The sequence below is a fragment of the Ranitomeya variabilis genome, chromosome 1 (assembly GCF_051348905.1).
Source record: "Ranitomeya variabilis isolate aRanVar5 chromosome 1, aRanVar5.hap1, whole genome shotgun sequence".
NCBI classification, from domain to species: domain Eukaryota; kingdom Metazoa; phylum Chordata; class Amphibia; order Anura; family Dendrobatidae; genus Ranitomeya; species Ranitomeya variabilis.
The window spans coordinates 748,363,593-748,377,898 of NC_135232.1; the positions used below are offsets into that span (position 1 = coordinate 748,363,593).

The 14,306-nt window shown below is 41.4% G+C and overlaps 1 protein-coding gene across 3 annotated transcripts in view; it reads right to left on the minus strand.

Annotated features, from left to right (window-relative positions):
* CRTC1 (CREB regulated transcription coactivator 1) overlaps positions 1–14,306 on the minus strand; it is a 313,574-nt gene that overhangs the window by 111,539 nt on the left and 187,729 nt on the right. For all 3 annotated transcript variants that reach the window (XM_077270212.1, XM_077270202.1, XM_077270193.1), the window contains one exon: positions 5,775–5,860. In XM_077270212.1, the coding sequence (XP_077126327.1) occupies positions 5,775–5,860 (86 nt within the window). The remainder of the gene's footprint in view (positions 1–5,774; positions 5,861–14,306) is intronic.

Genomic DNA, 14,306 nt, shown 5'->3' on the forward strand with positions numbered 1-14,306 from the left:
TGCATGAGATTAAAGGGAATCTGCCAGTAGGAACAACCCTCCAAAGTAGTCTATATAGGCATGCAGGTCACAAGAAGCTGAATAAAATTATACATTGACATCTGCGATCCGATGTTTAATTCCAGAGAAATCAATGTTTTTCTTATATGTAAAAGAGCTTTTAAGATCTAAAGGCAGGTCACTGATCTTCACAATAATTTGCCTCTACAGCTAATTTTAAATGAAAGGGGATGTTACTAGTGTGACATGAAATGGCCGCTCTCTACTCTCCTAATCTCACTGGGGTGCGATTTGCCATTATAACGGACATATCTGCAGGTTCCTCTCATTGCTTTAGCTTCCATCTCACAAGCAATAAGTGTTGAGATATTGTTGCAATACAGCAGAGTTGTGAGAGCTGAAGCTGCTAACATGTTTGTTATGAGACAAGGTTCAGTTCTACTGTGCTGTGTTACACTTCTCAAAATGTTAACATACCAATTCATTTACAACCACCACTGGAGACAAAGTCTCATGCAGATCAGTGTCCTGCCCATAGCTTGGAACAGCTCATTTACATATACAGTGGTGTGAAAAAGTGTTTGCCACTTCCCAATTTACTATTTTTTTGCATGCTTTTCACACTTAAATGTTTCAGATCATCAAACAAATTTAAATATTAGACAAAGATAACAAAAGCAAACAAAAAAAAATGCAGTTTTTTTAATGATTATTACTATGGCAAAAATAAATCCAAATCTAAAGGGCCCCGTGTGAAAAAGTGATTGGCCCTAAACCTAATAACTGGTTGGGCCATCCTTAGCAGCAACAACTGAAATAAAGCGTTTGTAATAACTGGCAATGAGTCTCTTATAATGTTCTGGAAGAATTTTGGCCACACATCTTTGCAGAATTGTAGTAATTCAGCCACATTGGAGGGTTTCCAAGCATGAACTGCCTTCTGAATGTAATTCCACAGCATCTCAATAGGATTAAGGTCAGGACTTTGACTAGGCCACTCCAAAGTCTTAAATTTATTTTCCTTCAGAGGTGGACTTGGTGTGTTTTGGATCATTGTCCTGCTGCATAACCCAAGTGCACTTCAGCTTGAGGTCATGAAAAGACGGCCAGACATTCTCCTTCAAGATTTTTTTTGCAGACGGCAAATATCATGTTTCTATTTATTGCAGCAAGTCTTCCATGTCCAGTAGCAGCAAAATAGCCCCAGACCATCACAACACCACCACGATATTTTACTGTTGGTATGATGTTCCTTTTCTGAAATGCTGTGTTACTTCTACGCCAGATGTAATAGGACATACTCCTTTCAAAAAAGTTAAACTTTTGACCAGTCAGTCCACAGAGTATTCTCTCAAAAGTCTTCGGGATCATCAAGATGTTTCATTGCAAAACTGAGAAGAGCCTTTATGTTTTATTGCTCAACAGTGGTTTTTGTCTTGAAACTCTGCTATGCAGGCCATTTTTGCCCAGTCTCTTTCTTACGGTGGAATGAACAATGACCTTAATTGAGGCAAGTGTGGCCTGCAGTTCTTTGGATGTTTTTGTGGGGTCTTTTGTGACCTCTTCGATGAGTTGTCACTGTGCTCGAGGTAATTTTTGTCGGTTGGCCATTCCTGGGAAGGAGCACCACTGTATCATGTTTTCGCCATTTGTGAATAATGGCTCTCACTGCGGTTCGCTGGAGTCCCAAAGCTTTAGAAATGGCTATATGACCTTTTCCAGACTGATAGATCTCAATTACTTTGAATCTCATTTGTTCCAGAATTTATTTGAATCATGGCATAATGTCTAGCTTTTGAGGAGCTTTTGATTTACTTCACTTTGTCAGGCAGGTCCTATTTAAGTGATTTTTTAATTGAGAACAGGTAATCAGGCCCAGGTGTTGCTAGGGAATTTGAACTCAGCCAACCAAAGATATGATAAACCACAGTTAATTTATGTTTTAATGGGAAAGGGGGGCTATCACTTTTTTTTTTTTTTTTTTACACTGGGCCCTGTAGGTTTGGATTTCTTTTTACCTTAATAAAAACCTTTATTTAAAAACTGCACTTTTGTGTTTACTGGTGTTATGTTTTTAATATTTACATTTGTTTGGTGATCTTAAAGTATGACAAATATGCAAAAGAGTAGGAAATCGGGAAGGGGGCAAGCACTTTTTCACACCACTGAGAAAAACATTGGATGCCCATCTAGACTTCTTATAGGGAACCTGTCACCCCCAAAATCGACGATGAGCTAAGCCCACCAGCATCAGGGGCTTACCTACAGCATTCTGTAATGCTGTAGATAACCCCCCGATGTATCGTGAAAGATAAGAAAAAGAGGTTAGATTATACTCACCCAGGGGCGGTCCCGCTTACGATGATGTCCTCCTCTTGTCTTCACGCTGCGGCTCCAGCGCAGGCGTACTTTGTCTGCCCTGTTGAGGGCAGAGCAGAGTACTGCAGTGCGCAGGCCCAAGAAAGGTCAGAGACCTGGCGCCTGCGCACTGCAGTACTTTGCTCTGCCCTCAACAGGGCAGACAAAGTACGCCTGCGCCGGAGCTGCAGTGTGAAGACAAGAAGAGGACATCATCGTAAGAAGATGGGAGGCCCCGGACCGCGACGCCCATTGGACCGTTCTGCAGCAGGAACGCCCCTGGGTGAGTATAATCTAGCCTCTTTTTCTCATCTTTCAGGATACATCAGGGGCTTATTTACAGCATTCCAGAATGCTGTAGATAAGCCCCTGATGCTGGTGGGCTTAGCTCAATGTCGATTTTGGGGGTGACAGGTTCCCTTTAAGAGGGTTGATCCTACTGGCAGATTTCCTTTAAAAGGCACCCTTCTCAAATATTTGGTTTTCACATTCTATGGTAGAAATGAGAGCCTCCAAGTGTTTGCAGTCCATTTTTCATTCTTAAAGAAGCACTCCCATCAAATGTTTTATTCTCTAAAAATATTGTAATCATATTATATAGCATTACAATTACTCATTTTGCCTTTCAACTCAGTTAATTCTTCTCTTTTCCATTATATCTATGAAATCATGTGATTAAAACAGACTAGCTGAATCCTTATAGGCTCAATGCGGGGGAATACCAGAAATCCCTGGTATTTTGTACAGTCGTACTCAAAAGTACACAAACCCCAACAGAATTTATGCTTTCTTGGCCTTTTTTTTTTTTTTCAGAGAATATGAATGATAACACCAAAACTTTTTGTCCACTCATACTTAGTGGTTGGGTGAAGCAATTTATTGTCAAACTACTGTGTTTTCTCTTTTAAAATCATAATGACAACCCAAAACATCCAAGTGAACCTGATCAGAGGTTTACATACCCTGGTGATTTTGGCCTGATAACATGCACAGAAGTTGACACAAATGGGTTCGAATTGTTACTAAAGGTAACATCCTCACCTGTGACCTGTTTGCTTGTAATCAGTGTGTGTGTGCATACAAGCTGAGTGAGTTTCTGGGATCCAGACAGACTCTTGCATCCAGCCACTGATGTTTCTAGATTGTGAGTCATGGGGAAAGCAAAATAATTGTCAACGGATCTACGGGAAAAGGTAGTTGAACTGTATAAAACAGAAAAGGGATACAAAAATATATCCAAGGAATTGATAATAACAGTCAGCAGCATTCAAACTGTGATTAACAAATGGAAAATCAGGGGCTCTGTAAGAACAAAACCATATTCAGGTAGACCAACAAAAATGTTGTCCACAACTGGCAGGAAAATTGTTTGGGATGCAAAGAAAAAACCACAAATAACATCAGCTGAAATACAGGACTCTAAGAATACTAGCAGTGTGGCTGTTTCAAGGTGCACAATAAGGAGGCACTTGTAGAAAAATAGGCTGCATGGTTGAGTCACCAGAAGAAAGCCATTACTGCACAAATGCCACAAAGTATCTTGCCTAAAATACACAAAACAGCACAGAGACAAGCCTCAAAACTTCTGGAACAAGGTAATTTGGAGTGATGAGACCAAAATTTAAGTTTTTGGCCACAACCATAAACGTTACATTTGGAGAGAGGTCAACAAGGCCTATGATGAAAGGAACACCATTCCTTCTGTAAAGCACAGAGGTGGATCACTGATGTTTTGGAATGTGTGAAAGGCACAGGAAACTTGGTCAAAGTTGAAGGAAATATGAATGGAGCACATCAGCAAATACTGGAGGCAAATTTGCACTCATCAGCCTAGAAGCTGCGCATGGGACGTACTTGGGACATCCCAACATGACAACGATCCAAAGCACAAGGCCAAGTTGACCTGTCATTGGCTACAGCAGAACAAAGTCAAGGTTCTGGAGTGGCCATCTCAGTTTCCTGACCTCAATGTCATTGAGACACTCTGGGGAGAAGAGTGGGCAGCTTTACCATCTGAGAAAACAAAGAATCTCATCCACAACTACCACAAAAGACTTCAAGCTGTCATTGATGTTAGAGGGGGCAATACACGGTATTAAGAAATGGGATATGTAAACATTTGATATGTCATTTGGATATTTTGGGTTGTCACTATGATTTAAACAGAGAAAACACAGTAGTTTGACAATAAATGGATTCACCCAACCACTAACCATGAGTGGAGAAAAAAATCTTGGTGTTATTCATATTCTCTGAAAAAAAGGCCAAGAAAGCAAAAATTCTTTTGGGGTATGTAAACCTTTGAGCACAAATGTATTAAGGTTGGGTTAATATTAGAAGAAGAGGTGTATAACTAGGCCAATTGTGTTTCATTAGCCCATAGATGGTGCTGGAAACAAAATCTGCTGATGGTTTGTCCTATGGGGCAGTGTAAAGAGAGAAGAGGAAGGGGGCCTAGGACTGAACCCTGAGGAACCCCTGCTTCAGGAGCTGAATCTTCACTAGGTTGGTCCTGGCACTTGCTGGACTTTCTTTGATGCCGTGAAGACATCTTCAGAGCAGTGAAATTATATAGGCAGGTCAAAGTTTTGTGGCACAGATGAAATTCAGTGGAAATGGTGTTATTTATGTCAAAGTTAATTTTCATAGCAAGGAATTACTCCTCCTTGCCATTCATATTATCACTCTTCACAACAATCTAGTTACTGCAAACTGTCAACAAGCGGTAATACATTGAAGCAGTAAATTATGTGAATACCTAAATTTGTGTCAGTCTCAAAAGTTTTGGCCATGACTGCATGTAATATTTCTTGCCCATAAGATTGCATGACTGTAATGCACGTTTCTTGCTTTTAATATGTTTCACATAATAAGAAATAAAGATCTTTAAATACATTTTTTATTTATTGGTGTTGTGTGCCACTGTGTAGTGGTGAGGTATTTTTGATTCTATATCCAAAACCAATTATATGTTTTGGCATATAGTTAATAGTTAGGGATGAGTGAACAGCTTCAGATAACTCCTTATCCGAACAACTAGTACTTACCGAATAGTTGCATCGGGAACCTGGATATCTGGAGCGCTCCCGATAATCAGCTTTTCGGCGCAGCAACTGCATGTGTTGCGGCTGTGTTACAGTCACAACACATGCATGGAGAGCTTGTTGTGACTATCACACAGCTGCGACACGTGCAGTTGCTCTGCCGAACAGCTGATTATCGAGAGCGCTCCAGGTAGCCGGGTTCTCTCTGGAGCTTATTCGCTAAGTGCTTATCCAAAGCTATTCGCTCATACCTATTAATAGTGTTTTCTATACTGTTAATGCAAATCAGAGATACAGTAGAACATTTATAATGAAGAATGTCCCTCTTACCTCCCCCGCACAAAAAAATAAAAGTAAACATATAGAAACTACCTTTTTTGTGTCCCATCCCTGTTTGTTAAGTGGTTTATCAGTCTCTGTAGAATTATCTTCCATTCCTGGCACAGTCAGCAACAACACTAAAATAACATTTAAATGAAAATAATCAGAATGTTTTGGTAGAGTTTCAATATTCTCATTTACAAAAAGAAATGACTTGACACATTTTAACAATGTCAAAAGTATATCTAAAAATGAATATTTAACAAACCAAAAATGAAATTATTTTCAAAACGATATCTGTACTGTTTTGGGACAGATGTGATTAAAAGGACAGACCTACAATTCACAGAATAGGCATCCGATAGCTTGAGGTCTCCCAGTTGGGACCCCCAGAGTTTCAATAGAGCAATAGTTGTAACTGTGCCCTGGTCATTCATTCTCACTGAGTGCTCAGTTATTGGTATTAGCCCTACAAAAAGGGAATTTGCCAGCTTGTGTGACTTACAGTTCCATTTTAAAGGGAAGCTGTCACCAGGTTTCGCAGATAGGAGATAAGGCTACCACTTTTCAGGGCTTATACACAGAATTCTATAATGCTGTAGATAAGCCCCCAACCCAACCTGTAAGAAGAAAAATAACTTATACTCACTTGCGGGGCGGTCCGGTCCGAGGGGTGACTCTAGTCTTGGTCCGGCACTTCCCATCTTCTTATGATGCCGTCCTCCTTTTTGGTTTGTGTGGATGACACGTCCCTACGTCATGCACACAGTTTCTCGGCATTGCGCTCCTGCGCTGGCATACTTATCTGCCCTGTTGAGGGCAGAGCAAAGTCCTGCAATGCACAGGCGATAAGGCCTTTCTGACCTTTCCCGGCACCTGCGCACTGCAGTACTTTCCTCTGCCCTCAACAGGGCAGATAAATGCGCCTGCGCAGCGCGATTCCGAGCAGAGTGTGTGGGTGACATTGGGATGCGTCATCCACTCTTCCGGCTTTTATAGGATATGTCTGTACTCTGTACCAACACCCCCTCATCTGCCAACTTACCATATATACTCGAGTATAAGCCGAAAGTTTCAGCCCATTTTTTTGGGCTGAAAGTCCCCCTCTCGGCTTATACTTGAGTCATACCCAGGGGTCGGCAGGGGAGGGGGATCGGGGGCTGTCTAATTATACTCACCTGCTCCTGGCACGGTCCCTGCTTCCCAGGCGCCGCAGCTTCTTCCTGTACTGAGCGGTCACATGGTACCGCTCATTACAGTAATGAATATGTGGCTCCACCTCCCATAGGGGTGGATTCGCATATTCATTACTGTAATGAGCGGTACCAGTGATTGCTCAGTACAGAAGCCGCGGCGCTGGGGAACCAGGGACTGCACTGCGCCAGGAGCAGGTGAGTATAAATGGGGAGGGGGAGCACTGCAGGATATTCACCTCTCATGGTTCCGGGCGCCGCTCTGTCTTCAGCGTCTTCTGCAGTGACACTCAGGTCAGAGGGCACGATGACGTGGTTAGTGCGCGCCCTCTGCCTGAACGTCAGTGCAGAAGACGCTGAAGATGGAGTGGCGCCGGAACGAAGTCAGGTGAATATTGAAAGTGCCGGGGGCCTGAGCGACGAGAGGTGAGTATGTGATTATTTTATTTTTTTTATCGCAGCAACAGCAAGTGGGTCAATGGAGCATCTTATGGGGCCATAATCAAGGTTTGTGCAGCACTGTGTGGGGCAAATATCTTTATGGAGCATCTTATGGGGCCATAATCAACGCTTGTGCAGCATTATATTGGGCAAATGTGTCTATGGAGCATCTTATGGGGTCATTATTAACCTTTATGCAGGATTATATGGGGCATATTTTAATATGGAGCATCTTATGGGGCCCATCATAAACTTTATGGAACATTATATGGGGCTCCTGATTCAATATGGATATTCAAAAACACTTAACCAACTGATGTCTAAATTAATTTTATTTTTCTTTGTATCTATTTTTACTTTTGACATTTACCGGTAGCTGCTGCATTTTCCACCCTAGGCTTATACTCGAGTAATTAAGTTTTCCCAGTTTTTTGTGGCAAAATTAGGGGGGTCGGCTTATACTCGGTTCGGCTTATACTCGAGTATATACGGTAGCAAACTTGTTGAGGAGTTGCAGATCTGGACTAGCCTCCCTTACACTCTTAATTCCACTCCACCTTCTGTCAGTCAGAAATGTATTGTTAAGGGCACTTGCGCAAATTATACCCCCCTAAAACATGGCCATCACCTGTGGGGAAGATAACTGCTGATAAAATGAAGGCTGCCCGCTCACGCAATTGGTCCGAAATAAGGTCTCTAGCACTGCTAACTTCCATAAAAAAAATGGCGGACAATCACAGTGGAGACAGGCATGCATATGCAGTCCCTTATGTCCTATATCTGGTGAACAAACCGGAAAAAATCAAAGAAAAAGTAGAATTTCTTAATAGTAATGTTTTAATAAATTAGTCAGCATTACATTAAAAAAATGTAACATTTTAGAGCACTCAGTAGGTGATCTTTTAACCCCTTCACCCCAAGGCCAATTTCTGTTTTACCGTAGTTTTATCCTTCTATTCTTCCAAAAGCTGTAACTTTCTCTGTCAATATAGAAGTATGAGGGCTTGTTTTTAGCGGGAGGAGTTGTACTTTTGAATGGCACCATTGATTTTACCATTCAGCGTACTGGAAAAAAGGAAAAAAATGTCCATGGAAGGTGAAATTGCAAAAAAAGTTTAACCCTTTAACATCCACTGACATAGCCTGTCATGGTCGGATGTCAGTTCCCACATGTGGACGGGCTATGTCCGTCATGCATTTAAACGGTCACTGCTCCACAGGAAGAGATGCAGGGACACATGTCGTCAGTCCCCGCACCCTGATCATTGTGATCGGTCAGACAATCTGACTGACCGATCACAGCATGATAGCACAGAAGATGCTGAAATATCAGCACTTCCTGCCCGATCAGTGCAGCAGTTCAGCTCTGCTAGTGGCCACCTCTGGCTGTTAACCCCCTAAATGCTGTGATCGAGTGTGATCTCAACATTCAGGAGGGAGGCAGAGGGACAAGAGCTCCCTCTGCCTTCAGACCGGCATGCCTGCGACGTCATCGCGGGGGGGGCCTGATAATTGCTAAGGTGACCCGGGGTCGCCATGATGACCCATGGGTCACCAAGCTACAGAAATCTTCTAAGACCATACTCATAGCATGGTGTCAGAAGCTTTCAGTATAGGTCTAAGGCATTGCAATGCTAGTATATTGCAATGTATTATACCTGCAATCAAAATAAAAAAAAAAATTGAAAGTCCCATATAAAAACTAGGTAAAAAAAAAAAAGTAAAAATACGTAAAAAAAAAATTTCAAAATAATAATAAAGACAAAATATTACACTAATAAGTACACAATTTTATGTAAAAGAAAAATATTAAAAAGGTACACTTTCAGTAATGCCGCATCTGGAGCAACCCGATCAATAAAAGTGTCACGCAAGCTAAACCCTTCAGTGAAAGCCGTAAACAAAAAAAAAAGTAGCAAACTATGCTTTATGATCATGCGGTTTGGAAAAAGTGGAATAGGACGAGATCAAAAAGACGAATATAATTAAAAATGGTATCTCTGAAAACATCATCTTGTCCAGGAAAAAAACAAGCCGCCATACAACTCTCATTCAGAATAAAAAAAAAAAAAAAAAAAAAGTTATAGCTCTCAGAATAAAGCGATGTAAAGCACCTAAACATTAAAAAAAACTATACAAATGTATTATCGCTGTAATCATACTGACCTGAAGAATAGAGCTGCCTTATCAATTATCATAACAGGGAAAAAAAAACAAAAACAACCATTTCTGAATTGCTGTTTTATGTTCATTCTGCCTCCATAAAAATCGTAAAAAAAGATCAAAAAACCTCATGTGACCGAAAATAGTATCAATAAAAAAGTCAACTCGTCCTGCAAAAAAGTAAGCCATCACATGACTATTGGCCAAAATATGTAAAAATTATAGCTCTCAAAATATCTGGATGCAAAAATAAGTTTTTACAATAAAAAGCATCTTTTAGTGAGACAGCAGCCAAACATAAAAAACGGATATAAATCTGGTATGGCTGTAATTGTACAGACCAGAAGAATAAAGTTGTCTAATCGCTTATAGCACATGACCAGCGTAAAAACCAAAATAAAACCAATTCTTCAGCTGCTTTTGATTTGTTCATTCTGCCTCTCAAACATCACAGTAAGGCTCGGCACACACTTATCCTGCGCTCACACCGGGGTTTCCGTATAAATCTCTGAAATACATGATTCATACAGAACCCTAGGTGGAAGATCCCCTGTAATGAGGCACTGTGAACACCGTCTGACGTGTGATCCGGAGGTGTCCATCTTTTTAGAATTGCATAAAAGCGCGGACGACCATAGTTTTGTGTACTTTGGAAAAGAAGGACACCGCTGGACAGAGGCCAGACAGAGTCCAGAGTATCTCTCCTGTCTAGTTATAGTGATTGGATCCCTCGGGAGTTTAATCTGTCCGTCACTCAGAGAATTAGATGGAAACCCCAAAATAAGTGTTCAGCGTAGTGCACCGAATAAAATTGATCCTAAACGTTAAGCAAAAGGTTCCCAATAAAAGCTTCAACGGAATCCACAAAAAAATCAAGTCCCCACTCAGGTCCATCATCTGTTATGCTGCTTTCACACATCAGGTTTTTCGCCACATGTCGGTTCCGGTGTCGCACCGCAGCGTCGGATCTGGCTTATTTTGTAATAATCGGATGGGACGGATCCGTTTTTCAGCCGGATCAGGTGTCCGGATCCGGCAAGAAACCGGATCCGTCCCATCCGGTTGTCATCCGTTTAGTCCGGTTTTCAACGGATGCGGTTTCTAAAAACGCCCCCTGAAAGGCTAAAAAAGTGATTGGCCTGCTGAAAACTATATATACTGTGTTCCTACAGCCCATCTGTGACAGGTTTGAGAGGAGCAAGATACAGAGCAAGATGGACAGCATTATTGCGAAGATTCTGCAGAACAACGTGGATTTCATCGTGGAGGCGAATCGATTGAAAGCAGTTGTTCTGGAGAAGGAGCAAGAGAGACAGCACATCGTGCGTCTGCGCCGTTTGTGGATCCACCCCATCACGGCACAGAGAATGATGCGGGGAGTCTTTTCTACTTTATACATAGAGCTACCTGTGGCAGGTTATAGCTTGCAGGCCTCTGTGGCAGGAGAGCTGGCTGGATTCTGTGGCAGGAGAGCTGGCTGGGCTCTGTGGCAGGTTATAGCTGGCTGGCCTCTGTGGCAGGAGAGCTGGCTGGGCTGTGTGGCAGGTTATAGCTTGCAGGCCTCTGTGGCAGGAGAGCTGGCTGGGCTCTGTGGCAGGAGAGCTGGCTGGGCTCTGTGGCAGGTTATAGCTTTCAGGCCTCTTTTGCAGGTTATAGCTTGCAGGCCCCTGTGGCAGGTTAGAGCTGGCAGGCCTCTGTGGCCGGTTTGTAGCTGGCTCCGCTCTCTGACTCCTTTGTTCTTCTGTCTTGGCAGGGTGTGTCGCTCTTACTGGCAGTATGGCTGGAAGTGAGTGAAGGCCTCAATGGCATTGCTTTATATATGTGTCCTGGGGGCAGGCCCATAGTTTCTGAGCATGCTCAGTGTAAAAAGCGGGATCAGGCCGCCGGATCCGCCTTTTTCCGGATCCGGCGCAATCCGGCGTCCATAGACATGCATTGTCGCGAAAAGCCGGAAAGGCCGGATCCGGCCCTTCTGGCTTTTTCGCCGCAGACAAAAAACATTACAGTAGACATTTTTTCCCAGACGCCGGAATCGATTGTACAGCGGATCTGGCATCAAACCGGAAGGAACACTGGGCCATCCGGCGCTAATACAAGTCAATGGGGGGAAAACCGGTTCTGGTTTTTCAATTTTCCAATTCCGGTTTTTCTCTGAAGAGACAGATTTAGCCTGAAACAAAAAACCTGATGTGTGAAAGTAGCGTTAACAGAAATATAGGGGCTTCCAAGTTACTGGTAGTACAAAGGCTCTGATAAAGCGCTATTGCAATTCACCACTCAAAAGAAATCCATTGAATTCTGTGCTCCCAAATCCAGAATCTCAGTGGATCATGACACCCTCAAACAATAATAGTGAAATCTGTACAATATGGCACTCCTTCCCTTTTGAGCTTTGCACTGCTCCTCAAAAGTAGTTCCTGATTACAAGTAGGGTATAGGCACACTCAGGAGAAATTGAACAAACAAACAGATGTCCATTTTATCCCATTAGCCCTTATAAAAATTAAAAATTTGGGGCTAAAAACATTTTAGTGAAAGAAATATAATTTTTCTTTTTCTTCACCGCCCAATAGTATAAATTCTCAGTAGAGAACTACACAAGTGAGGACAATCTGAAGACCCTGGGGAGACATCTGCAGTTCCTGTACCTGATCCACAAAGTCTTACTGAACGTCAACTTCAGGGTGTCAGAGGAACGCAAACCCCAGAAAGAGAGAGTGGAGTGCAAGAAGTTTCTACACAGATTTTTCAATAACCTTTCTCCTCCGTATATTTCCGAACTAATCTCTCAATATTTTCCCTCACGTAATCTCCGCTCCTCTCAAGACCTCCTTCTCTCCTCCACGCTTATTCACTCCTCACCCAATCACCTCCAAGACATCTCCCGAATATCCCCCATCATCTGGAATTCTGTGACCCAACAAATCCGGTTATCCACCACATCTGGATCCTTCAAACGGAACCTTAAAAACCCATCTCTTCAAAAAAGCTTACAACCTGTAATGACCACACGAGCACCTCAACACCATCGGAGCTACTGCAACCCCCGACCTACTGTTTCCTTCCCAATAATCCTGTAGAATATAAGCCCGCAAGGGCAGGGTCCTCTTCCCTCTGTAACAGTCTGCCATTGTTAGTTTTGTTTACCGTTGGTGATATTTGTATTTTAATGTAACCCCGTCTAATGTACAGCACCATGGAATTAATGATGCTATATAAACAAATAATAATTTCTGTGACACCTGTGGTGTCAATATGATCACTGCACCCTTAGATGAATTCATGGAGAGTACTTTGTAAAATGATATCGCTTACGGGGGAAGTTTCTACTGCTCTGGCACCTCAGGGCCTCTGATAATGTGACATGGCACCCTAAAACCATTCCAGCAAACTCAGAACTCAAATATAACGTTTCTTCCTTTCTGAGGTTTCCACCGTTTAGGCACTTCAGGAGCTCTTCAAACGCGGCATGGGTTCAGCTCTCAATTCCAGCCAACTTTACATTCAAAAAGTAAAATTTTTGTGCAAATAAGTTAAATATTCATTTTTTCCTTCCACATTGCTTCAGTTCCTGAAGGAATAATAAACTTCTTAAATGTGGTGTTTAACACCCTGAGGGGTATAGTTTTTTGAATGGTGTCACTTTTGGGTATTTTCTGTCATATAGAACCCTCAAAGTCACATCAAATGTGAAGTGATCCATAAAAAATGTTTTTTATTGGAAAAATGAGAAAGCGCTGGTCAATTTTTAACCCTTTTAACTTCCAAACAGAAAAATTTACATTTCAAAAATTGCGGTGTTTTAAAGTAGACATATGAGAAATATTATTAACTATTTTGTGTGATATAACTCTCTGATTTATAAAAAAAAAAAAAAGTAAAAAGTTTGAAAATTTCTAAATTTTTGATCAATTTACTATTTTTTTTTTTTTTTTACAAATAAATGCAAGTCATATCAAATAAATTTTACCACTACCATGGAGGACAATATCTTATGAAGAAACAGTCACAGAATCAGTGGGATCCATTGAAATGTTCCAGAGTCATTACCACATAAATTGACACTAGTCAGATTTCAAACTTTAGGACTGGTCATTAATCTACAAAGTGGCTTGGTCCTTAAGGTGTTAATTCCACAATTTTATGTAATTATAAGGGGTTAATTACCATGCTCACTTTATGGTAATACTGACCAGACAATATTATTTTCAAGGTCAGTATGAGTAAGTAGATACCAAACATGTAAAAAAAAATTTATCTATGTAATGAAGAAAAAAAAAAACAATCAGAAATTTGCATGAAAATAAGGTTTCCTTTCTGCCGCCATTTTCCCAGACCCATAGCATTTTCATTTTTCAGGATCTGGGGCTGTGTGAGGGCTTATTTTTTGCGCCATGTGCTGATGTTTTTACTGACACCATTTTACGGTAGATAAGATGTTTTGATTGCCTCTAATTGCATTTCATTGTAATGTTGCGGCAGCCGTAAAAACGTATTTCTGACGTTTCAATTTATTTTTCTCATCGTGCTGTTTAATGGTCTGATTAATTTATTTCATATTTTGAAAGTTTATTTCCAATGGGGCAAAATAATGAATATGTTTTTTTAACTTTTTACTTTATTTAGTAGTCCCTTAGGAGATTTGAAGCTGTGATTGTCCAACCGCTTGTGCTATACGTAGCAGAAAATCACAAACTTCTATGAATGCCGGCCACGAGTAGGCATACACAAAAAAAGTATTGTAATGGCAGATATGGAAGTTATCAAGAGACCCGGGTTATCATGA